Genomic DNA, 27,441 nt, shown 5'->3' with positions numbered 1-27,441 from the left:
GCAGTATAAGTCTACTTTGTAATACCACGAAGTAGTTTATTCTATTGTTCTGGTGGCTTTAGTTAAATAATGGCTCTGGGGTTTTTGTTGTTAGAGGGAAAATGAACCAAATATATCCATTTGAGCTTGTGGTCCTAATAAATTATCCATGGCATCTTGTTTCCAAAGCCTGGAAGTACTTGCCTGCTTAAGTTCAAATCTCTTTTTCTCTTGGATGGATATTATATCCTTTCAGTGACTGTTCATTGCCTGAGAGTTAAAGTCGATACAACTTGGCCAATTATTTGATCTCTTTCACAGTCGGTACTGAACCTTTACTTGTTATGTTCTGTACTTGTTATGTAGTGAAACATATAATCTTGCTCATGCCTTGAAATTCTGTCATTTTCTGTCCTTTTCACTCAGCATTCTGTTTAATTATATTGCCATCCCTACTAGTCAGCTTCAGATTTCATTTGAGGCTCAGTTTAATATAAGTCTTTTCATGAAGTTGTCCCCATTTTTCTGGTTCTTGGACTTCTTAAACTACTCATCAGCAGTGGTGTCACTGTGCATGTTCTGCCTTTTATTGTTATATTCTTATACCCATCTCTTTCACCATTTCTTTTATCACTGATCCTTGCACAAAGCTGTGTATATGGTGAGAACCAGATACATAGTTGTGGTTAATGGTGATAGGATGATGAACAAGCAAGCTTCGGGAAAACTTCTCCACCTGGACGTCAGCCAAATACATTTCTGGAGATAAAGAGGTAGCCGCTGGGCATCCATCAATCACGTGAACCGTTGAGAGGAGTTAGAACATAATGTACACCCAAGAAATTCTAATTGATTGCCCAGTCAGAAGACAACTATTTTCACAAAAGGAGGGAAGGGAAGGGCAAAGAGCAGATGTTGGAGAGGTGAGATGAACTGGAGTCAGCAACAGTGTTGAAGTTGAAGTTGGTGTCCAGTGGCCTTCTGACAGGAAAGAAGAGAGAGCAAGTGAGTGATGAGGAAATGAGATGTGCAGAGGCGCCTCTGAAGTGGGGTGAAGAAATAGGTCCATAAGCAACACTTATTTTTTTTTTTTTTAAAGATTTTTTATTTGTCAGAGAGAGAGGGAGAGAGAGCAAGCACAGGCAGACAGAATGGCAGGCAGAGGCAGAGGGAGAAGCAGGCTCCCGCTGAGCAAGGAGCCCGACGTGGGACTTGATCCCAGGACGCTGGGATCATGACCTGAGCCGAAGGCAGCTGCTTAACCAACTGAGCCACCCAGGCGTCCCCATAAGCAACACTTTAAGGTTTGTTTTTTACAGTAGAAAATAGGATTCTAGTCAGGATACGAATCTACCTTTCTTTATTATCTGGGCCTATATGGCTTAAAAATATCCTGAAGTGTACATGTGTTCACACACTTCTGAAATAAATCACACAATCATGTTTTATTTACTTTTGCCTAAAAAGTAATTTATCTTTAATATTATAAAAGCATTTTGGACCTAAACACTAAATAATGTATACTCAGTAGGTTACTATTATGCAACTTATAATGAAAAGTTGTATGAGACAGAAATTTTATTTTCTACATAAATATGGGAATTACACATCTCAGTAGAGAGAAAAATACAATAATGAAAAATTTTTGGCTTTACTATGTAGGATTTGAAAAATTACAATGGTACCATTTGGATTGTACAAGTGTTGGGATGGTATTAAGTATTCCCTAAAAGTTAATCAAGTGGAGAGTTCCTCTGTGATAGAAGAGCAGGTGAATTCACTAATCTGCTTATACATAATTGTAGCTGATTATGATTTCTTAAGGTGTATTTCATATCTAATTTAAAATTTAATAAGATGGAAAAGCAAGGTACAGAGCTTACTGAGCTGCAAATCTGGTTTAAATATATATCTCCTCTTTTTACTCATTTTGAATATACACCTGACACATTAGTGGTATAAAAATATTAAAACACTTGCTAAAAATAAATTTTAGTATTCCCTTGTAAAAAGAATGACAATATTAAAGCCTTAAAGTTGCTAGAATATTACTGCTTTTGGTATCACTTACTGATTCTCAAGTAAGTGCTGAGTACCCAAAACTAGATTTCTCCATCTAATGTGGGATTTTGCAGTAGCTATACTTTTGACTTAGTTGTATAGATAATTTTTTTTCTATCTTGGAGGTTGCGTCATAGAATATGAGATAACATCCCTGTCCTCTATCCACTAGGTGCCAGTAGTACTTTCCTATCCTACATGTGACAATTGAAAATGTGTCCTGACATTGCTGACTTTTCTTGAGGAAGGGCAGTTAATATAACCTGTTAGGTTTCATGAGTGCTCAAATTTTACAGTGGGTTGGGAGTAAAGTCATAGGTATTGTATTTGTAATTTCTAATGAGTGTATAGTTACATGTAATAAACTATAGTTTTCAGTAGACTATTTAAATCATCTATAAAATTGACTTGAAATTTTTGTTGGTGTTGATTCTCATTAATTTAAATCCATATTTTGACTAGAATATAGCTTGTACATACTTCATTAGTGCATAATTATATAGGAAATGGGCTCTAATTATACTTCTGTATACATCTGGACAGGTCTATGTTACTTAGAAAAAGTTAAAATTTTGTAAAAGTGAATTAGATTGTGCTATGAATTTGGTTAAGAATTTGGAAAAAAACAGTTGAAGTAATTCTTTAAATTTACTCATGTATACTTGTCATACTGATTAAATCAAGATATGGGTAATTTCTTTTAGAAAGTATGGAAATGCAAGGCTTCAGTAGAGTCAGAGTTAAAATTATCTTCTGATAACTGTATGGAAGCACACTCTTGAGTATATCTACTGAAAATGAGAGTAGGCTTTTAAATTAAAGTGGGTTCAAGTTCTCTAACCTCTGGATAGTTCAAAGTGGGTTCCACAAACCAGTTTTAGCAGTATCAGCTGGAAGCTATCTAGAAATGCAGATTCTTAGAACCCCAACACACATCTACTGGAATAAAAATCTCTATTTCTAACAAGATTCCTAGGGATTCTTATGCATATTGAAATTGGAGAAACACAAGTCTAAACTTGATTTCATCTTTCCGGTATGAGGTAAGCTCCATAAGGATAGAAACTTTGTTTCGTTCATTGCCAAGCTGTCCATGTACAATCCATGGTCTAGCTCAGAGCCCTCAATAAATACTTAATGGTTGAATGACTGAAATGCTAATCCGTCAGTGGATAGGATACCGTCTTCTTGCCTTTTTTTTTTTTTTTTTAAATTAACACAGAGATTTGTTTATGTCATCTTGCCGGTGCTTAGCTTCCAAATGTTTTATGGATTATCAGGAAAAAATAAAAAAGGTCATATTACTGCACATACCTTTTTAACGTATTTTTTTGTCATTTACAAAATGACAGAATGGGTAATACAGAATATGCCTGCCAAAGAATGCTTACAAGTGAAAGGCAGTAATTTCTCATTTACTGCAAAATTGTCCATTAGTTATATAAAGCATAACATTCTGTAGTGAAGCTCAATGGGAAGAGAAGCTTGAGCAGATGTGCTTTTGGTAGCTTTACCTTTTTTTATAGAAACAGTTTCCAGCTTTGGATGTATAATTTGTATGATGAAATGGGAACCTTGAATTTGTTGTGATAGTGCTCAGGTTTGTAAGGGTAGAGGTCTGTATACTCTATCCCATAACCTTTGTAGTTTTGCATCAGAACCATAATGGCCTTCAAAGGAATTTTAACACAGGGGGATATATAAAGGTGGACTTTTTTTTTTTAAAGGTTTTATTATTGCAATAATCACTTCTGCTACTATTGCCAGCTACTCGGTATGTATTGAATGTAGTGGTTCAGATACCCGTGACTCTTTTCCAGGATAAAGTCTAATAACCAGCTTTGGAGGAACTTTCTTCAAGATGTCCTTCCCTGTCCAGGACCCAGAAAAATGATCTGAGTTAGAAGATTGTGTATGGCAGCAATTAAAATTCTTAGTATTCTGGACTTTGTCCAGATGAGGTGTTTCCTTGAGCTGACTTTGGAATCTATAGTATCATTCTCTTTGAGTACAGGTCTTTTGACTTTCATGATGAGGTAATCGTCACCTGGAGTGAACGGACACCCAGTGTATTGTGGAGGTGAAGGAAATGGCCCTGGGGATCCAATAGACCTTAGTCGGTGTACTACCCCTTACTGGTTGTATGATCTCAGACAGGTTTTTTAAACTTTAGGGCCTCAGTTTTCTTAACACAACCGGAGGATAATAACAATGTTAAGTGTGTGTGCTTTGAGATTTCAATAAGATAATTGTTTAAAGTATTTAGTGTCGATTCTTAAAAGGGAAAAAATCTCTAATGTAAGGTGTAAAATGCCAAGGGGTAATGGAGGTATGGTGATGTGTTAAGGTGCTATTTAAAAGTGGGAGTTAAATGAGAAGTGAGCGGAATAATTATAACAGACATTAAATATAGCTCTATGTGCAGAGATGGTTATTTGTGCTTTAAATATAGCCAAGCAAACAAAGATGAATGACAGGACAGCACTCACACTAGACTTCATACTTTTGTAACAGTGATTATTGGGGGAAGTCCCTGGACTCAGGAATAGAGGCAGTGACCATTGCATTAATGGAGCACTACAGAAGGACCTTAGGGGCTAATGTTAAACTTCAATCTGCATGCACTGTGGCTTTTAAGCTGTATAAGCAAGGGAGTACCAGCCATTCCCCTGATGTGATACGGTCCTGGGATCCAACATAATTGTGACATGGCAGAACCTTGGTTCTAATGGTGTTCTGTCTGCCCAGCATTTAGGACTAAGGGAAGGTCAAGACTTTGTTTGGTATATCCAGCAGGCTAGGGTCGGAGTCTTTGGTGGCAGCTTGTGAGTTAGCAGGCTCCTGGTATGGTGTAGCAGCTCACTGTTCATGTTTGGAGGTCCGTAGTTTACATAATATGGCAGAATGGTTATCTGATGATATTGCCTTGAAGCTTTTTCCTCTAAAGCTTCCCAGGAAGCTCACCTATAGTGAAGAAGTTGTGGAAAAGTTAATCCTTATATATTAATTTTTTTTTATCATTTCTGAAGAGTTTATTTTACTGATGAGTAAACTGAGCCACAGGGCTTAAGAAGTTCACCCAAAGTCACACAGAAAGCTGGTTGCAGGGTGCCTGGGAGGCTCAGTGGGTTAAGCCTCTACCTTTGGCTCAGGTCATGATCTCAGGGTCCTGGGATCGAGTTCCACATCAGGCTCTCTGCTCAGCAGGGAGTCGGCTTCCCCCTCTCTCTCTGCCTGCCTCTCTGCCTACTTGTGATCTCCGTCAAATAAATAAATAAAATCTTAAAAGAAAAAGAAAAGAAACGTAGTTGCAAAGCCAGATTCAGAGCCAGAGAGCTTGGCTCCAGAGACCATGTTCTTAACTATAAAAAGAGTTTTAATGCTGAATCTTAAAAAAATTAAAAATAGTAAATGCTCAGTGTTAGGTGGACAAAACCTCCACAAAAGCCTAAAAATAACCATGAAGTAAAGGTTAATTGGCATTTCAAAAGTAGAAAATAATAAATGCTTATTAAAGGAGTTTCTCAGGTGAAAATTACTAAAAATGGAGAAGAGGATCTGGGCTGTTAGCTTCTGAAGGTCCAGGCACAACATTCGCACACTAGAGATAAACACATGGAATGATGAACTGATGGCCCAGTCTCAACAGTCACAGACAGCAGAAGATGCCTTTCAAAAATGTTCATTGTTTGGGGCACCTGGGTGGCTCAGTGGGTTAAGCCTCTGCTGTCGGCTCAGGTCATGATCTCAGGGTCCTGGGATCGAGCCCCACATCAGGCTCTCTGGTCAGCAAGGAGCCTGCTTCCCCCTCTCTCTCTGTCTGCCTCTCTGCCTACCTGTGATCTCTCTCTCTCTGTCAAATAAATAAAATCTTTAAAAAAAAAAATGTGCATTGGCAGTGGTGCCTGGGTGGCTCAGTTCTTAAGCGTCTGCCTTCTGCTTAGGTCATGATCCCAGGGTCCTGGAATCCCGCACCACATCGGGCTCCCTGCTCTGCAGGGAACCTGCTTCTCCCTCTCCCATTCCCTCTGCTTGTATTCCCTGTCTCACTGTGTCTCTCTCTGTCAAATGAATGAATAAAATCTTTAAAAAGAAATGTGAATTGGTAGTATAGAAAGATACTTTTTCCTTGGCTTGAGGTAGAATTGACAAATAAAAATTATATATATATACATTAAGATGTACATACACACTTTGAAATGATTACCAGGGTCAAAGTAGTTAACATATCTATCACTTCATGTAATTACTGTTTTTTTTTGTGTTTTATTTGTTTTTGGGGGTGTTGTCAGAACTTAAGATCTATCCTCTTAGTAAATTTCAGGTATACAATAAGATATTATTAATTATGGTCAACATGCTATACATTAGACCTCCAGAACTTAGTTACCTTGCATAACTGAAACTTTGTACCCTGAAACTGACATCTCTCCATTTCTTCCCCCACAGTCCTTGGTAACCACAAGACTTTTGTTATTATTGTCCACAGAGTGGAAAGTCTGTATTGCTCTGATTTGCTCATTTTTACTCAAATTAGTGCCATTGCTTGGATGGGAGGTACATGAGAAATTAATGGAATCAGATTCAGAGATAATCTAGCCAACATGTTCTTTGAAAAGAAGGTTGACTTTTCAGAAACAGTTTTTGGAACCTCTGACTCATGGGACTTGAACCAAAGTCTTTCTGCCGTAGTTAAGCTTTAACTCTTCTTGAAATGGAAAACATTTTTTGACAACCCATCTCCTTTTCTAATAGCCATGCTTTAAATAGAATTTTCAGTATGCAGATGGTTGCACATTTCATTAATAGTAAATCTTTTCTAAATTCTTATTTGTCATGATGGAAGGAAAGTACTTCATGTTTTTTTGTTTTTTGGTATACCTCTTTAATTTTACTGAATATACTGGAAGGTTGTTTTAAATTATGTTTAAATGTTCTTTGAACCAAAATATTTACAGAACAAAGAGTTCTTCTAGCCAGCTAGATTGTTCCATTTGTTGTGTTTGAGTGTGGAAACATTAGGAATGACAGCATGAGATGATACCATAGAGCATTTTCATAAACAACTTAATAGCATTGTCTAATGTGGTCTTTGTTTATTAAAGGTGTCCAAGACTCCTTTGCTATATTTAGGTAAATCTCAGGGTTTTTTTGTTTGTTTGTTTTTAGGGTTTTTTGTTTGTTTGTTTGTTTGTTTTTTAAACTCAACCATGGAAAATATTTTCTGGTTGGGAGAAAAGGAGTATGACCAAAAAAAAAAAAAATTACACTTAACTGAAAACTGTTCTTTAGAGTGTCAATTTCAGGAAGAAATCAATTGCAGTGTTTTTGTTTGTTTGTTAAAGGGGGTAAAAAGAAATGCTACTATTTAATACTTGTGTGTGCATTTCTGTCTTAGTTTGTAGGCCCTAGATCATGACGCTTTTATTAACTGGTTATAATTCATGAAATAATAGTAGAAGAAATATATTTAATAACAACAAAAGTTAATATTTGCTGGGTACTGTGCCTGCATATATCTATATCTCATACTCTAACAGCTTATGTTTTATTTATTGCCTGTTAATTTAAGAAACAAAGCTTTAACAAGGAAACAAGTATATCCTGAAGTCAGTATGGGCTGAAGCCATCACGGACAAGAAAGAGTCCAGTGTTTGTGATGATAGAAGACAGTGACTATAAAAAATATTTTTTTTTGACATGTTGTGTTGATAAGTAAAGTTGGATGGTTAAGATTTGAACAGAATAAAAGTAGATTATGGACGACTTTAAGAACAATTTTACAATTTGAGATTTAATCTAAACACAGGTATATATGTAATTTTATGTTCTTAAATGTTTTGCATTGAAAAAAAATGAAATGAAGCTCAGTTTTAGGAGTATTAATCTTAAAATACTCCAGACATTTATTGGACACTTTTTTTTTTTTTTTTTGAGAATGTGTAAGATGCAAGTGCTATAGACTGAATGTGTTCTCCCCCACAATTTAAATGTTGCAATACTTATCCCAGTGTGGTGGTGTTAGGAGGTGGGGCCTTTGGGAGATGATTATGTCATGAGGGTGGAGCCTTCACGAAGGCATTAGTTCTCTTACAAAAGAGACCCCCAAGAGCTCCCTCGCTTCTACCATCCTGTAATGACACAGCAGGAAAAACTGTTGTATTTGAATCACAAAGCGGGTCCCTGAATCTACAGGAACCTTGATCTGGCTCATCTTTTAAACCCCACCCATGGATCTGCAAGACATTGTAAAAGGGCAATGATGATTATCCAGACAATTCTTAAGTTATAATTGAAGGAAGAGCACATTGACACTGAAATCAAGGTCAGGAAAAAGAGAAAATCCCTTAAATCTTTGTGATATAGCAGCAGAGGCAGGGAAAATTTTCAGTGTCTACGATGTTTTAACTCTGCAACTTGTGAAAAAAAAATTACGGAACTGCACAATTCATACTAAAAAAGAATTGCAGCACATGCCAATCAGATTTTAAAAATATGAAAGAAACATCAAGGCTTTCCTTACCCAGAAAATATTGTCATACCTTTAGTTCTGTAGAATTCGGTAAAAATTTGAATTCAAGAGAAGGTTAAAAACAAAATTCAAAGATGGTATTGAAAGAGATTAATACAGTTATCAGAGGAAATAAAATTAAGACTAGAGCAACACTCTTTTAGAACTATTTAGCAGATGAGAATTAGAATATAACTGATATGAGGTTATCATCATAGTGGGAAACTTGAGATAATTACAGAGTGCTCTAAGTAGAAATTAAAGAGAATAGATGTGAATGGTGCTAACGGCATCCAACATATGGATAATGCTTATTTCCTAAACCAGAAGAATATTTCCTTGAAATGACTGATTTTGTAATACCAAATGGACATAGCCTGGGAAAAATTTAGAAATAACAACTGCTAAGTAAGCATGTGCTGATTTTGGTGAGGATTTTGAATTTCCTCATGAAGAGTTCTTCAGATAAGGACCTATGAGGAAAAACACAAAATCAAAACTTAAAGAAAAACTCTGCCTGACCTCTTGCATCTCCACAGTATTCGCTATCCAAATACAGTGAAGCTGTGCCTATGAACTTCGGAGGGAATGCAAGTGGAATCCAAGAATATGACCGTCAGCCAAATTGTCTGTTATAAAGATGATGAGAGGAATAATAAAATACAGTGTCTACATGTATTATTAAGAACTACTGATGTTGATATCGACCAGGTTACATAATGAATGGGGAACAAGTGAACGATAAATGGAATATAAGTTTCAGGATAGGACATGATGCTTGTGGATCATGGAACAGTGACTACAAATCTGTGAGGGGGAGAATGAACCAAACTTTTATTCCCAAACAGGCTCTTCTTTGAGTCTAAAGGCAAAAACTCAACGTAAAAATGTCAAAGTTTTATAAAAAATAAAACCAATTACACAAACTCCTTGAAGATAAAGTTAATCACATGAAGAAGTGAATTAAAACAAAGAACTTAGAAATGGAGAAATTTTGTATAAAAAGTGTTTTGGGATATAGATATGTCTACATTGTGGGTATTACAGTTCTAGAATAGAATTTGAATCTCGTAAATCTTGTCTGGGTAAAAACAATATGATTGACCAGAACCAGGCTTGAGGTAGAAGTTAAAATGTGCTATTTGTTTCCCTCTCATAGAAGGAGGTCAACAAATACTGACAAATGAAATGCATTGCTATTCAAAATCCCATGTCTTAATCTTCTCCATGTTACCTTTTCTTAACATTTAGAAGCTTAGTTCTCTGGAAGTGAAAAGTGATCTGAAGCTTAGCATCATCTTCGGGTTTACTCTATTCTTTTTTCATTCCTAACTAGTTAAAAAAAAGGCACAAAAGTCACCTCATTAGAATGTATTATTGCTTTTGTTTCTGCATCCTTTTGTCCTACTGCATATGTTAATATTGTGGGAATAGTGTTTATCTAATTTTGAAGTTATTAGGTAGGTAGTGGTATTTTTGGATTTTTTTTTAAATCTTTTCCAAGTTGTTGGTTTTAAGAACACAGACGGTTTTTCTTGAAATGATTTTTTTCTTTAAAAAAAATTTCGTAAGTTTAAAATACCTATTAAGTACTTGCTAATGGTAAAAACAGGATGTTTTTGTACTCAAGGGTCTCAACCCTGTCCTTAAGAATTTTCTCCATTTCAGTACTCACAAAGCTAAATATCTCTCATGTTCTCATCCTAGACCTTATTTCTGTATATGCAAAATAATTTTTTAATTAATTCATTTTTTAAAATTCAAATTTCACTCATATTTGTTGAAGTTAATAACTGATGATATGATTGTCTTATTTCACATCTGTTAAGTCAAACTTGGCAGGATCTGAGGAATTATATGGTACTTGCATGCACACATTCTTGCTAATACCTTAAGTATTAGGGTAAGACCTTTTCTCTGTGGTCAGAGGAAAGACAATTTGTTACAGCAGTAGCATTAAGAAGCATAATGACAGTGTAGCAATGAATTTCCGAATTGCAGTTTCTACAGGGAAATGTAGTTATAACTAGGTGCAGTCCCAATGGGGTGCATTAAAGAAGAATCTTGATATTGGGGAGCACTTGTAATTGAGGGACTGTGAGCAAATCAGCACATCCTCCTGTTACAAAAGAGACATTGTCTTTATTATTCTGGAATGTCAAGCAGATCTGCCCCAGGGAGAGAGATGACTCTACCTTTATTTTCTGGAACATAAGCAAATTTGCTCCAGGAAGAGATGTACCTATCTTTGCAAATCTGCCTGCTATGCAAACATCTTTAAAAAGTCAATCTGGAGTAAATTAGCTATTAATGCCTTTGAAAATATTTGGGTATATGAGAAACCCCTTGCAAAATTGTCTCCCTGTAATATCTAGAAGATGCCATTCCTTGAACAAACTTAATGTTGCCTAATGAAATCCAGTTTCTTCCATATTTTATTATCGATATATGGCTGATGCATATGAAACTATTTTGTTAATTTTTTTAATGTTCTCTCTGAACTTTGTACTCAATAAGAACTTTATTTTTTTTTAAGATTTTATTTATTTGAGAGAGAGAGAGTGCAACAGAGAACACAAGTGAGGAGGGGAGGGAAAAACAGTCTCCCCATTGAGCAGGGAACCCCACTTGGGACTTGACTCCAGGACCCTGGGATCATGAGCTGAGCCGAAGGCAGATGCTTAATTGATTGAGCCACCCAGGTGCCCCTCAGTAAGAACTTTAAACTGAAAGAAAAGTCTTAAAATTCATGAGCCAACTAATTTCTAGCATTGCTAAGACCTCAAAATCTTTACTTCCCCTTCTCTAATACTATGTCAAAACTGCATAGAATTCGGATGAATCCTACTTACTATGTAATGCTCTTAAAAGTACAGGGTTTAATGTTTTACTAAGTGACAAGCTTTGTATTAGAATTGTAGATTTGAAAGAGTTGTAAGTGTAATGCCAGTGCTAACCATGGAAATGTGACTTTTTGGGGAATTACAATAGTATAGATAAAAAACGTCCCTTGTTTAATAATTAAGTTTTATTAAATTTAATTAATAATAATTTAATAATTAAGTTTTTGTTCATATTGACATAAGAAAAAAATGAAAGTTAATTAGAATATTGAGCTATATGGAATAAAAATGTTAGGAAAATTTTTCTTTTTTTAAAGATCTTATTTGAGAGAGTGTGTGCAGCGGGGAAGGAGTGGGAGAGAAGGAGAAAGAATCTGACGCAGACTCCCACTGAGTGGGGAGCTCTTATGATGACTCTGTCTCACAACTCTGAGATCATCCCCTGAGCCAAAATCACAAGTTACCCAGGTGCCCCCAATTAGGGAAATTTTTGTAATATATGTGCTATTCTAATTCTAGTCTGGGACCACCTCTAGTAATAATCTCTTCATCTCTTGCTATCATTGTCCTAGTTCAAGTCTTATTTCTCTGTCTTACGCTATAATAATTTCTTAACAGCTTTTCCTGGTTCTAGTCTTTACAGGTTTAGTTACATCTATGTAACTGTAGAATTTAACATGTTTTCAGAATCATCCAACAATCCCTGTCTAACCAACCTTTTAATAATTATCCACCATGTTCTGCAATACATCCTTTGAATAAGAAAAACCAGTTACTTGGTTGTCCCTGCATATACCCTATACCTTTTTTAATTTAAAACTATTTCCTTTAGCTCTATCTGTGTTTACCAAAATAGTAATCATTAGTCATGGACTAGTTCAAATGCCTTTTTCTCGGTAGCTTCATAAACTTTTGCATGAATTATGTTGTTTTTATATATGATTCTTGGCTTTGTGTGTCTTTAGCAGTTTTGTGCTCATTTTTAACAGTCATTTAGGTTCTGGTTTGGTCTTCCTATCTAGTTTATAAACTCCTTTTTCTTCTTTTTTTTTTTCCCTCCTAGCATGTAGAAGTCACGTCTGGGGCTTTGTGTCCTGCGGGCAGAGATCTTAAGCAAATCATCTTAGAGCAATGCTATAATTATGTTTGTGTGAATGTAAGTAGTGAATTTAAATGATTGAAAGCACTTGAGCCTCTGTATAAGTGTAATGTGGAAAATAATTTTTTCTTGATTCTTAATTATTTGATTTTAAGTTCTGATAGATGAGTTCTGTTATTCAGTATGTATTTGGAAGTTTTGTTTTTTAACTTTAGAAATGGAAAATAATGTTTTCTAACAAGCTAGAGAGGCGGGATAAGAGAATAGGGTGACATTTCTTTAGACACCATTTTCAGTCACCTGGTATGAAGCAGGTAAGATGAAACATGTTTGAATTAATGACTAGTTCAAATTTTAATAGGTAGGACCTTATGGGTATCCTTTAAAGTTTTTCAAAAAGTGAAAACTAAGTTTGGTAAATGTTTTGGATGTTTATGTGAAAGTTCTCCATTTTTTTCCCCTTTAATTTTTAATTATCCTTGGATTAACTTTTAAATCATTTAAGAACTTCTTTTCACTTTTATTTTTCTGGTCTTTCAGGTTTTGTCCTCTGATTTTGAGGAAACCCAGAGGTTACTGAACATGCTTGAAGAGAGTAATCTTTCCATTTTATATCCTGTTGTTGTTATTTCAGTAAGTAAATTAATGCAAATATTTAAAAAAAAAAATTGAAGTTGACATATAGTGTAGTATTAGTTTCAGGAATAGAATTCAGTGATTCATTACTTATATATAATAACCAGTGCTCATCCCAACAAGTGCCCTTCTTAATCCCCATCACACATTTAGCCCATCCCCACCCACTTCCCTCCATGAACCCTCAGTTTGTTCTCTATAGTTGAGTCTTTATGGTTTGCTTCCCTCTCTTTTTTATTATCATATTTTATTTTTCCTTCCCTTCCCTTAAGTTATCTGTTTTGTTTCTTAAATTCCACACATGAATGAAATCATATGCTATTTGTCTTTCTCTGACTGACTTACTTTGCTTAGCATTATGCTTTCTTGATCCGTCCACATTGTTGCAAATGGCAAGAGTCATTTTTTTTTTTTTTTTTTTTAATTTGGTTGGGGAGAGCAGAGGGAGAGAGAGAATCTTAAATAGACTCCATACCCAGTGTGGAACCCAATGCAGGGCCCAGTCTCACAACCCTGAGTTCATGACCTGAGCTAAAACCAAGTCAGATGCCTAACCACCTGAGCTACCCCTCATTCTTTCTGATGGATAGTAACATTCCATGTATAAATATATCAAATTTTTTTCCCAATGCAGATTTAACTCTTCATACTTATGCTTCCTTCTTTGAAATTCAACTTTTATTTTTAACAAAATTTCATCCTTGAGGAAATTTATCCAAGCCTCAAAGAAATTCTTCTTTGTGGATTCTTGAGCTTACTTTCTTGCTATGACCTCTATGACTGTGTTCCAGTTTTAAAACTGTTCTTCTCTTTATCACCTATTGTATCTCAACCTCTGTTCTTTGTATCTTTTCCATAAATATTTGAATTCAGTTTTCTGTTTATTCCTTTTGAGTTCTATTTTATGTATCCCAGTAAGTACCAGAATTTTTCTTTTCCTTTTCTGATGTTCTGTATTAAACTAAGGAAAAAGACAGATAATCCTCTAGTTAAGGAGTAAATGTCTCCCAGCACTACTTTGAGGATAGGACTATTTTAAGTCTGTATACTATAAACATTGTAAAATATTTACTTAAGATTGGAAAGTTGTTACTACTGCATGAGTAATATTTGTTCACCCGTTCTTTTCTCATTGAATATGGACTCATGTATGTAGACTCAGTATAGGAATATTAAACTTATTATTAAACTTCATAGGAAAATGTCATTAGAATACATCTAGAATCTGGATCCTTAGTATGAACTGAAGCATTAAAAAGGTAGAATAAGAAATTCTGCTTTCGGGGCACCTGGGTGGCTCAGTGGGTTAAAGCCTCTGCCTTCAGCTTGGGTCATGATCCTGGGGTCCTGGGATCGAGCCCCACATCGGTCTCTCCGCTCAGTGGGAAGCCTGCTTCCTCCTCTCTCTCTCTGCCTGCCTCTCTGCCTACGTGTGATCTCTGTCAAATAAATAAATAAAATCTTAAAAAAAAAATAAAAAAGAAATGCTGCTTTCTTGGATTGACAGGCAAGTAAATATGTCTGGGTTTTTGAATTGTCCTGTAAATGATCATAAAAGGTATCATGCTATTGCTTTCTGATAGTACTTGCTCCCAAATGGCTAAAAGGACATATCAGTGTTCCTCGGACTTAAAATTGAGCAGAACCAGTCAAATATTCCCCAAAGTAGTAGTTGTGTATAAAATATTATTATTATTGCAAAATACGTAAAAGACTTAAACTTGGATGTAAATATCTGGGGACATAATTTGCACATAATCAAGTGGAAAAAATACATACGTATATACATATAATGTCTGGGGGTGTAAGTGAACACTACATATGTGTGTAATTAGGAAGTTGTAATAGGAAGCTCATAGACTATGGTGTGCCTACTTTGCTTTTATCTGAATTGATTTGCTCGAAGATTAAATCACACCATGGAAGGTTTTTTGTTTTAAGTTTTGTTTTTAATAAGGCTTTTGTTAAGCAATTCTAAATTCTGAGAATGGTCAAAGAGTTTATTTGCTTCCCTAGACAGATAGGTTTTATTTACCAGAAAACCTAAAATGACATAAAGGTCATGGAAAAAATACATTCATTTTTATTTTGGAGTTATGTGGTTCAGTAGTTATTGAACGCATGTATTGTAAATGTTTAAAAACCTATTTGTCCCTGCTGAGCTGTAGTACAGTGGTCTTTTTTTATCTGCAAGGGTTTAACAACTTCCAGTTTCTGTCCATCTGCACAGAGGAAGACTTAGTAGGAATCAGGCAGGTGCAAAGTAAAATTGTGCTTAATTAGGTGTTTGTGAGGGTTTTTTCAACTGAGAGGCTAGTTAAGGTGGTCATTTCCAGTGTGCCCATATTTCAATCTATAAGGACAATTTTTTGGAAGAAATGGGGCTGAAGTTAAGCTGGGGCATTTGTTTGGCAAACAAAAAACAAACAAACAAAAAATCTTGATTAGGTTTTAAGTGCCAAAAATTAGTGGATGTCTGCCATGCTGGTGAAGTCCACATTGTCTCTTATTTTCTCAAGGAGTTACAGAAAAATATTCTGGAATTACCTGTTAATTGGCATTCAGTAGTCATTTAAAAAGTATAGGTAACCTTCAATCTCATCTGGAACATTTATCCCTTGGAGGGAGCAAAACACTTGTTGGTTTTTGGTATACAGGTATTTAGCGTAATTAGATTTTATTTCAGGGTGTTGATTGTCTGAAGATTAACTTCTCCTTGACTTTTATGAAACTGAAATGTGTTAGGAAAGACTGACTGTAGGAAGTTCCTGTTTTCCCGAGATAAACTGACAGGTAGGATGCTTCTATTTTAAAATCTACTTAAGGGGTGCCTGGGTGGCTCAGTGGGTTAAGCCTCTGCCTTCGGCACAGGTCATGATCTAAGGGTCCTGGGATCCAGCCCCGCATCGGGCTCTCTGCTTAGCGGGGAGCCTGCTTCCCCCTCTCTCTCTGCCTGCCTTTCTGGCCTACTTGTAATCTCTCTCTATGTTAAATTAAAAAAATAAAAAAATAAATAAATAAAATCTACTTAAAAGATTCACCATGAAAAGTAGAAAAACATAGGGCTTTATCTACAAAAAGCAGCTATTTATAAAAAAAATTCATCTTTTTACAAAAGGAATATCTTTGCTTACTCTTATGAACATTGTAAGTTGTGACATGCTTCATTTCAAGTGGTCATTTTTACAAAAAATATTTTTGGACATAAGTCTTGTAAAAATATCTTTTATTAATACATTGTTCAAAATTCTCTTTGGCACTATCTGTTAGGTCATTATTCTTAGTTTTTTTTTTATTTTAAGCAGTCTAGCTTGGCCAAGTTGTCATTTGTCCATGGTGTTGAGTAGGATTTAAAGTTTACCAATGTTAATTTGATCAACTTAATAAAATCCAAAGTTTTGGTAGATCTAACTTAATTTTATTGTAATTATATCAAATCATCAGAATTGTTCAAATTTCTGTGATAAGTTAGAGACTGATAATGTTGACTGGGCTAAAATAGATGTCATTCTTAAAGTTGGCAGATACAGTTGGGTGGGGTCAATTTATGAATTTTTATTTCTGATTGAATTTATGTTTTAGGATGACATTTGTTACACTATGTAGCCTTTTAACTGTGAACCTTTGGAAACACCTAATCAGATAACAAGCATGTTCTGTACTAGGAAAATGCTCCTAACTTGAAAGAAAGAAAAAAAAAGTTGTTTTTTTTTTTTTAAATTAGAGACTGATTGGCATAAAGGAATTTTAAAAATATAGGTTCTTTCCTATGTCTTTTAACAAGAAAAACCTTATAAACATGAAAACCAAAGCTTTCTTTTGTTAAACTAAATTGTGTAGGAGTTACATTTTGAGAGCCCTTTCTAATGTCATTTCTGGTGCTATTTAATCTATCATTCATTATAAGTTATCAAGGAATCAAGGTTTTATCTTGAGTTGACTAAAGTTACTGTTGGCCTTCACTTTTTCGCAGTTACCAGTGGGGGGATATACAGTTAGCACCTTCTTCAGATTGCAACTCTGAAGAGGATTTTCTGAAAGCTTTCTTTGGAATCACCGGATGTAATAGCTATCAACATGGGGCATGTTCATTTCTTTATTTTCTACTCCTGTCATGTGTTTTCATTCACTGTTCAAATAATGATGAATATTTAGAAAAACAGAGTAATATATTAAAATAGTAAAAGGTAAATTCATAGTTTCTGATCTAAAAATCACTCCCTCCCACCACCAAGGGGGGAGGCTTTTACCTAAACTAAACAAGACTCAAAAGTGCTAAGAATCTGAATTATAGGTTGAGTTTTTCGCTTAGTAATTAATGATCAGGGAACTGTTTTTCTCTAGCATTGGAGAAGACAATTTCAGGAAGCAAAAGTATAGCTGTTTCCCAGCCAAGATTATGTAAAACCAACTGTAAAACTTATAAAAAAATTCCTTTCCAGATGCAGAAAGTAAAAAATTTTAATTTATTTGTCTCTGGCAAGGTTTGTGCAAAACATCCTTTCCTACTATTATCAGATGAGAGAATGGACAGTTTATTCTTATTTAAAGCTTATTTTTTCAGTGAACAAAGCTGTTTCATATAATAGACACCAGTGAAATGTTTAATTTTTAAAAGCAGAAAGAAATTGGCAACAAACATAATTAGAAGTTCAAAACTGAGAAATGAAGCAAATTCTTTACTTTTATTTGATAAAATTTTTTTATCACTTCCTCATTACAAAATAATTTCATGGTAATTACCTGGATAATTGCATAAGAGCTCTAATTTTTTTGACTATGTAGACAAGAATTTTATTGGTGCTTATGAGAGATAGGAATCTTTTCATGAATTTACTTTAGTAAAAAAAACACAAATTACCATATGGAATTTTAATGCTTTGAAAAACATAAATAAACCTTCGTAAGTGCCTAATTTAGTTCTAGTTACTGGGAAGTGGTTTATTGACATAACAGATCAGAATATATGATATTTAAAATACTTCAAAATGTTTAATATTTGAACATGTCAGCAAATAAAAAAATAGAAAACCACCATCCATTGACACTTGATACTTCCACATCTGGGGAAATTGTCAGTGATGTGAATTGTTTCCAGAAGTTTCCACAGCTCACCAATGGCAGAGCCAGGAACAGAATCAATCCAATATGCAATGTATCCTATATATTGTTACTTTTATGCTTTCATGAATGTGTTAAATAATATGGAAAAAGGTTAAAAATACACATACAAACATATATGTATTTAATATTCCTTCCTAATAAAGAACAAATGACAGTTGGAAAAGTACTAATGGTTTCTTTCTTTGCTTCACAAGATATTGAGGCTTTACTGAATTTAAGTTATAAAAATTTGTGGTCCTGTTAAATTTTTTACCAGATCCTAGACATGTACCTTTGTCACCTTTTACTTAACTGTTTATTCTGTACAGTTGCTCCTGTTTAACCCTATTACTACTAGATTGAGAAAATTTGTTTTTAGGTCACAAGTTCTTAAAAAACAAGAGAGCTGGCTGTTGTAATTCTCCCTGCCATCATACTGGATTTACTTTTTATTATGTGTATCTTTCAGGCCCTTAGTTTGTGTTTATTTTTGAATAGATATTTTTTGTGTGTGTTTGTGTGTGTGCATACACACATGTGTGTTTAGTGGCCAAAGAATGACCAATAGAGTTGGTCTAAATCCTTCTATTCCAGTCTTAACCATTTTGCTACTATAGTTTTTACTTTTCCTTCGGAAAATGATTATCTTACTGTTTACTGAATTTTTTGATGTTTCGCTTAAGATGTATTAAGGTTTTCTCTTTCATGGTGATAGCTTTAGTGGTAGAAATGCAGTCATTTCCATGAATTCTACAAATGTTTCCACTTGTTTTCTGGTAAAAAAGTCTAAACTATCTCCTGCCTAAAATAATAATAGCTCAGTCCTGGTTTAAAATACCTTGAGAAACTTTTTGAAATTTTAGTCATGAAGGGATTCATACTGAACTGCAAAATGAAGAATGATGAAGTTCTTGTACAAGATGATGAATAGAATTGTCTGTTATTACAAGTTTTAGGAGATCTTTGCTTATGGGTAAATGGTTACTAGGAAGTTTTTGTTGTAGTATATTAAAATTCCCTGAGATTAGTTGCATTGGGCATATAACTGATATCAAAATATCATTCTCCTGGGATACACCTTGCAAGTTTTAATTGATTCTTGTAATGAATTACAGTTATTTTGATATAGTGATGTTCTAACAGAATATCAAACGGAACAAATTCTGGAGTTCTTTTTCTAGTTTAATGAGTTAATTTTTCTTGATTAAGCACAGGGCTTGAAATTACTATTTATTTTCGTAATTTGGGAAGTCCACTGAATTCAGTCAGATGAACAAAATTGTTTATGATTTTTTTTGCTGGTGCTTTCCATCTAAATCAGTTCCTTAAATTTAACATGAAATGCACAGGAACCAAATAATGAAGCTAGCCTTCTTTTTTGACAGCTTACATTAACTTTAGGTCTAGAAAAGGAGTTGAGCAATTTTGATCATTCACTTTTTCAAAAAATAAACCTGGGGATTTCTCCTACTAGCTTTTTGTTTGTTTGTTTGTTTGTTTGTTTTGTATACTGGATTCTATTTTTTTTAAGGTTTTATTTATTTATTTATTTATTTGTCAGAGAGAGAGAGAGCGAGTGAGCGTGCGCGCGCAAGTGCACAAGCAGGCAGAGTGGCAGGCAGAGGCTGAGAGAGAAGCAGGCTCCCTGCTGAGCAAGGAGCCTGCTGTGGGACTCAATCCCAGGACCCTGGAATCATGACCTGAGCCAAAGGCAGCGGCTTAACCAACTGAGCCACCCAGGCGCCCTGGATTCTATTTTAAATAAGGGCCTTTAGCTCAATTGTGTTATGCTACTTCTTTACAAAAAGGGAACCAAATATCTTTTCACTATCATTTATTTTACAGTTACTTGTCATACTTTATATGTATTGTGTTGACTTCTTGTATAGGTTAAAGTCAGGCTTGAGATATATATATATATACATATATATATATGTATATATATGTATATATATATATATAAATATTTTATTTATTTATTTATTTATTTTGAGATAGAGAACATGAGTAGAAGAGAAGGACAGAGGGAAAGGGAGAAGCTGACTCCCTACTGAGCAGGGAGCTGGACATGGGACTTAATCCTAAATTTAAACATAAGTTTAATCCAATGGCCAGTGTTAGCTTGGGAAGTGATCCTCAGCCTGAGAGTTGACAGCATATCTTGGTCATTGTTCTTTCCATTCACCACGTCAATGCTGAGAATTTTAACTACATCTCTTGGAAAAAAGGACAGAAATGGGGCACCTGGGTGGCTCAGTCAGTTAAGCATCTGATTCTTGATTTTGTGTCAAGTCATGATCCCAGGTTTGTGAGATGGGCCCCTGCATAAGTTCTTACGGTTCTCTCTCTCTCCCTCCCTCCACCCTTCCCCCTCCCTCTCTTAAAAAGAAAATAAAAAGGGGCAGAAAAGCCCATGCTAGGTAATCAGAAGAGATCTTAAGGATATGAGCAGAGTCTGAAATTGGGAAGACTGAGCAGGTCCCCATCTTTTAAGAGGAGGGAGAATAGCATTTCTCTATGGCCAGAGTAGCACATGGAATAGTCAGCATTAGAAAGCTGGTGGATCTGAAACAGACTGGACCATACACTGGGTAGGAAAAGGTCAATGTGGGCCTTGCAAGTTTGAATTCTAGGAAGCAGCCCTGCTCAGTAGAAACTGATGTGAGAACATTTGCATTTACATTCTGGATACAGCACAGAGAATAGATGAAAGTGACCAGAGAGTTAGCTTGAAGCATTTGGTTTAGTCAGGAGGCTATCACAGTAGTCCAAGAAATAATGATGGTATCTGGGACTAGGGCAGAAATTGTTGGAATCAAGATATATTTAAAAAGTAGAAACACAAAGAATTTGTTCTTGATTTAATGAGAGAGAGGAGGTATAATCTCAAATTTTATATCTTGTGAAACTGAGGGAATGGCTGTAAGATATGGGACATTAGAGAAGGATCTTTCTGGTTTGTTTCTGAAGGTTGAGTTAGGCAAATGATTATTGCACATTTGTTCACCTGGATAATGAAAAAGATTCCACTCATTAAAAAGCTTTCTATTCATCTGTGTGTGTGTGTGTGTGTGTGTGTGTGTACATACAGAATCTCTTATCATAAAGCCGACTTGGAAAGACAAGCTACGTTCTTTCACGGCTTCCTTAATACTTGAGTTTTAATAGAATTCCAGTTAAAGGCATAATTTTAAAAAACCCTTCATATTACAATGCTTTTGCCAAGTCTTACATAGTATTTGTATAATGGATCATGTTGTTTTATGAAATCTTTCCTGTACCACCATTTCATACTATGCAAAGAAAAACAATTAAGAGAACTGAATCCTAACCGCTAGACCACCAGGGAACGTCGAAAAACACAATTGGGAACAAAAACAAAAATCAAAACCTTGTTCATGGATTGAAGCATTAGTAGGCAGGAAGATGGTAAGAATATTATCAGGCCTAAATGCTATCCCTTTAGGATAAAAATTTATAGCTACCTAAAAATAGATTACTTAAGCACTTTCCTGGAAAGGCTGGATTGTTCTTTTATAAAGTATAGAAAGGTGTTGGAATCAATGCAAAAAGCTTTTTCATCCAAACATGCTTTGGCTTGAACCCTGCTTGCAGTTAAGTTTGTATGTGATACTTTTGAAAAGTATAGTATGATTAAATTTTCAGGCAGCAGAGGTTTTATTGTATGGGATTTTGAAGCTTATACTTTACTTAAATGCTGGGATACTTGATTCACTGGTGCCTGCTCAGGTGGAATGCAGCTAGTATTGCCAAGATAATCCTTGTGCTGGCATTGGAAAACTCGTACTTGGAAACGACTGGATTTGTTAGTCACCTGCATGTTTCTTTTAAGTACTTCGAGTATTGTACCAATCTTAGATATTTTTGAGAGAGAATTACAGATTTCAATTTTTTAATTTACTCTTTTTATGGTAATGACTGAGTTCTGGTTTTTTGCCCAACCAGTGAGAACTGTGATCTTGTGTGTTTTGCTCTTCCCATTTCTAAGAAATGGAACTCCCACTACATTTATAATCCTCAGACCCTCTTTTGCTCCTGAAAATGTGGCCTGCTAATTCTTATTGTTAGTATAATTATGTTAATGTTGGTAATAACAGACACTTAACTGACTGCTTGAAATAATGAATCACGATTCTTTCCTTTTAATATAATGATCCCATTTAATCCTTACAGCAATTCTGAGAGTTGGGTATCCCTGTGCTTATTTTACTTTACCAAATGATGTTTTGTTTTTAGGGATGTCAATACTTGCCCCCTTGAGTAATAGAGACCTAAGTTATTGAAGAAGAAAAGGATCTGAAAAACCACTCAGTAGGATGCTCTTACTTTATACAAGATAATTGATGTCATTTTCAGTGCCTGCATTGAGATAATTTTTTGTATTAGGGGTTGGCAAAGCTTTCTTATACAAAGCCAGATACTAAAAATGGTAGGCTTTTTGAGCCAATATGGTCTTTGTTACAACTACTGGACTCTGCTGTTCTAGTGCAAAAGTAGTCATAGATGAGATGGAAAGGATAGAGTGTGTTTGTCTTCCAGGAGAAGTTGGTTTGCAAAAAAAGACAGGAGGCTGGATTGGCCCCATGGACTATAGTTTCCTAGACTTTGTTTGAGCTTCTCAATTCTAAATGACCTGTTTGCCACTGTTAATTAGTATCTTTACCTAAAATACATGGTAGGTGTTTCTTTAGTAGGCATATACTCTCGGGGTCATCGAGTCTCCTGCTTTAAAGTATCACTCATGTGCCAATTCATATGTTTTTACCTCCAGTCTTCATCATTCTTCTCAGTTTTGAGAGGAAGTGTTCAAGTGCATGATGTTAAAAAACAAAAAAAAAAAAAATTGGAATGTATTGTCCTCCCTCCAAGAGCTGGGTCCCTCCCAGCAGTCTCTTTTTTATTTCAGTCTGACCTCATCATTGCTACCATGACAGATTTTGCTAATTGCTAATTAAGAGGTACTCTCTATCAAAACCTTCTGGAGGCTTCTCATCCCTTTACTGGACAAAGCTCAGTAAGAGCATAAAGACTTGGTCTCGACTGGTTCTTCTTGCTTTTATCACCCTGCTTCTCATTGCCTCACCACACAGTTGGCCCTCTGCTGAGGAACTTTAGTAACCCGTGTGCCATATTGTTTGACAGATGTATGTTGATTCTGGTGAGTTTTTTGACCCGAGACACCATTTTTCTAGTGTTTCTCCTGCCTTAGAGTTTTAGTGATCATATTTCTTCTTGGAATCCTTCCTTAACACTCCTGTGCTCAGAGTCTTTTCCCTTTTCCCAACGAGCACGTGTAGACATTCAGAAATGTTTATTGATTTGAACTCGCCTTGGCATTTCTAGTCATGATGTCTCCTACTCCATCCTGTTGCAGTGTTGCCTACCATAAACAGATGCTTTGTGGTGACTTGCAGGAATGAGGGTGGCTAGGTATGCATCTCAAGGAATAGCTATGTTCTCTTAAAGAGAATAATACTACATCTATCTGAGTTTTTAGGGTATTACTTACCATGTGTAAATTTAAACTATGAGTTTTATGATCTTGATTTATGTTATCCTTCTTTTAGTGTAGTTAAATTTTTTTTCATGTTATCTTTTTAGAAAAATTGTGTTTCCATTCAACAAGTATAATTGTTTAATTTACATACACGTTTTTAGATTTTGTGAATCATATCTTTATTCTTCATGTTTGGAAGCACATCTTATTGTGTCTAAGACTGATTAGTCTTAAGTTATTTTCTAGATTTATGCTAGAAAATAGCATTAACCTTTGAAGTGTTGCTCATTCCTAAGAGGAAATCTATTTTTTTCTCTTAAAAATTGAATTTGGGGAGTAATTCTCCAACATTTTTGGAGGAGACTTACCTTTTATATTTATTTAATTTTAAGTGGCTTACTAATAAATTAAGCAATTTTTTTTAAGAATTTATTTATTCATTTGACAGAGATCACAAGTAGGCAGAGAGGCAGGCAGAGAGAGAGAGAGAGAGGAGGAAGCAGGCTCCCTGTCTAGCAGAGAGCCCGATGCGGGACTCGATCCCAGGTCTCTGAGATCATGACCTGAGCCGAAGGCAGAGGCTTAACCCACTGAGCCACCCAGGCGCCCCAAATTAAGCAATTTTTAAAATACGTGTTTATGATCATTAATTTTATCTTTTGGTTCATATGGATAGCATTTCCCTATAAGTTTAAAAAGAAATACTAAGTTATTTGATGAAGACAAAAGTTTGAAAGCAAAGATTATGGATTATAGTTGGCAATTTCTTTTCCTAGTCTATTTCTGCATTTTATTTGGATTGTGTGATACACTGATTGACCTCCTAAATAACTATAATGTTAATAGTTGAACTAGGGTTTTTTCTTAGAATCAATCTTCTTCAGTTAAATGAATCCAGAAGCCTTTTAAGTAAGAAGTTTGTGCACTTGTCATAAATATAAAATTGAAGAAAAAGTTACCTTCAAACCTATAATAAGGAAAAAGTTACTTCAAACCTATAATAAATGTTAAGATTGCAATATATATCAACAGAATGCAGTATTTCACTCATTCTTCGGTATTTCTCAGTTTATTCTTATTCCATGTTGAAAGCATGTGCCAAGCAGATGTTTCTAGCTCTCCCTGGCCATTTAATTGAGCCCAGCACACATATACGCTGTGAGGGTGTACCTCCTTGTACCATTCTGTGTTTACAGACTTGCACAGGCCTAAATTTGGAAAAAATACACTGTGTCTTTCATCTTAGGCATTATATTTTTCATTTCTAGAAGTTTGTGTCCTTTTTACCCTTTATATTTTCTATTTCCCTAGTTAACTTTTGAATAAATGATAAACAGTTATGGTACCTGTTTTAATATCCTTATCTGCTAATTGGCACATTGATACCAGTTCTGAGTCAATTTCAAGTGATGTATTTATCTCCTTTTTATGGGTACTTTCCTGGTGCTTTTATGCCTGAAAGTGTGTGTGTGTGTGTGTGTGTGTGTTTAAAGTGTGCTGTGTGGATTTTTAATTTTCATCTAACTTGGAAAATTTTCCAGCTATATTGTTTTTTGTTCTTTACCTTTAACGGGGAACTCCAATTATCTGTATTTTAGATTGTTTGAAGTTGATTCATATCTCACTAATGTTCTGTTTATTTTTCTTTTTTTTCTGTTTCATTTTAAATAGTTGTTATCATTATACTTTTAAATTCACTGATCTTCAACAATGTCTAATCTGCTGTTAAGCCCCTCCAGTGTATTTTTTTTAAATATCAGATGATGATATTTCCATCTTTAAAAGTTAGGTGTAGGATTCTTTTACATCTTCTTTTTTCCTACTTAACACATACATTCTTTCCTGGAGCTTTGTGAACAATGGAACATAGTTGTAAAATTGTTTTAATGTCCTTTTTCATTCTAATAAATGTGTCATTCCTGAGTTGGTTTTGATAGATTTTTCTCCCTATGGGTCATATTTTTCTGCTTTTTTGGACATTTTATATGTTTTGATTAGCTGTTAGAATTTGTGAACTTTACTTTGTTGGGTATTGGTTATTTTTTTTTATTACTGTGAATATTTTTGAGCTTTTTTCCTGGGACATAGTTGGAAAGTGTTTGATCCTTTTAGGCATTGTTGCTGAGATTTTTAGATCAGACTAATTAGTGTATTTACATAGGTCTTATATTCTTCACAACTGAAGCAAAACACTTCTTAGTATTTTACCTAAGGCCCTGTAAATTATGAAACCTTCTATCCTGGCTCATGGCTCCCACCATTATTCCTGACCTGGGGTGTGCATCAGGCACTGTTCTATCTAGTCTTTTCCATTGAATTTTCCCCCCGCCTCAGCTTGTTTTTATTCTCAAATGCATGCACTGATCAGTACTCTGCTGAATATGGGAGAGAGTTAGCTTGATAATCACCAGCCTTCTCACTCTTCATACCTCTTTCCTCTCTGGAATTTTGCCTTGTGAACCCTATCCACCTAGGCTTTGAAACCCACATATCCACCTCTCCTTTCAATGTGCCATGGCCTGGAAACTGTTTTAAGAAAGTAAATTGCTGCAGACATAGGGCTCATCCCATCTGTTCTCATCCTTCAGAGCTGTCCCTTGTTGCCAGGTGTGTCATGTCTTAAAAATCTTGGTTTGGTTTAGTTTGTGTACTTAGCTTATTTATTTGAAGGGGAAAGGTAAGTTTGGTCCCTTTTACTCCTACTTAGGCAGAAATAGAAGCTGGAACCATCCCAGTTTAAGAGTTTTATGTTCATACATTCATACTGATCCACATTTTCAGAAATATATGTAAATAAGAGAAAGCTTAGTCAGTTTTAGGTAAGACTCTATATTTTGTATATTAGAGAGAATTTTTCTAGTATTTTTAATTGTAGGATTTTAACTAGTAACTTAACATTTAGTCAGGGAAAAAAATCCTTTTTATTACACAGACACATAAGTTAATGACCAAAACAATTAATGGGACGTATGATGAGCATGATATTTTACAAGCTTCTTTTGTTCCAGGCAAGTACAGCCCATTAGCACTTTTTGCAATGATGAAATAAAGTTTGATTGCTGTATTCATGTCTATGGTAGCTACTAGCTACCTGTTGCTATGAGCACTTGAAGTATATCTACTGCATTTTCAGTTTTATTTGAATTTAATAATTTTGAATTTAAATGTAAATAGTCACATATAGCCAGTGGCTACTTTAGTTGACATTGCAGTTTTAGACTATGTTTTATTTGATCCGCCTTTATAATGGGTCAGTTCTATTTTTTTTTTTTTAAGATTTATATATTTATCCTTTGTGGGGAAGGGAGTGTGCAGAGGAAGGAGAAAGAGTCTTAAACAGACTTCTGCATTGAGCCCAGAGCCCGACGTGGGGTTTGATCCCATGACCCTGAGATTATGACCTGAGCTGAAGCCCTCATTCTGATGCTTAACCAGCTGAGCCACCCAGGTGCCCCAGGTCAGTTCTCTTACATGATGTAGCTTCCTGGAAAAAAAAAAAATGTTCTCAGAAATAAAAGGTTACTTAGCTCTATATTTTAATAAAAAATAGTCCATAGGAAAGCACCATTGATCTTCTAATTTGTTATTGGAAGCATTGTAATCTGAATTTTTGAGAATTGCATTTTCCTCTGAGGCTGATGTTTTTAAGTTCCCTTAAATTAGCACAGTTTTTCTGTATCCTTTATATAAT

The 27,441-nt window shown here is 35.0% G+C and overlaps 1 protein-coding gene across 1 annotated transcript in view; it reads left to right on the top strand.

The window, feature by feature from the left end:
* Positions 1-27,441, top strand: part of LOC111147336 (isoprenoid synthase domain containing) — a 323,058-nt gene that overhangs the window by 149,030 nt on the left and 146,587 nt on the right. The window contains exons 7-8 of the mRNA XM_022503328.1: positions 12,458-12,550; positions 13,034-13,126. Of these exons, the coding sequence (XP_022359036.1) occupies positions 12,458-12,550; positions 13,034-13,126 (186 nt within the window). The remainder of the gene's footprint in view (positions 1-12,457; positions 12,551-13,033; positions 13,127-27,441) is intronic.

This window comes from Enhydra lutris, unplaced genomic scaffold (assembly GCF_002288905.1).
Source record: "Enhydra lutris kenyoni isolate GAN:26980312 unplaced genomic scaffold, ASM228890v2 scaffoldscaffold16, whole genome shotgun sequence".
Classification (NCBI taxonomy): domain Eukaryota; kingdom Metazoa; phylum Chordata; class Mammalia; order Carnivora; family Mustelidae; genus Enhydra; species Enhydra lutris.
Note: the sequence above shows the minus strand (reverse complement) of the source record. Positions and strands in the feature narration are given on the sequence as shown.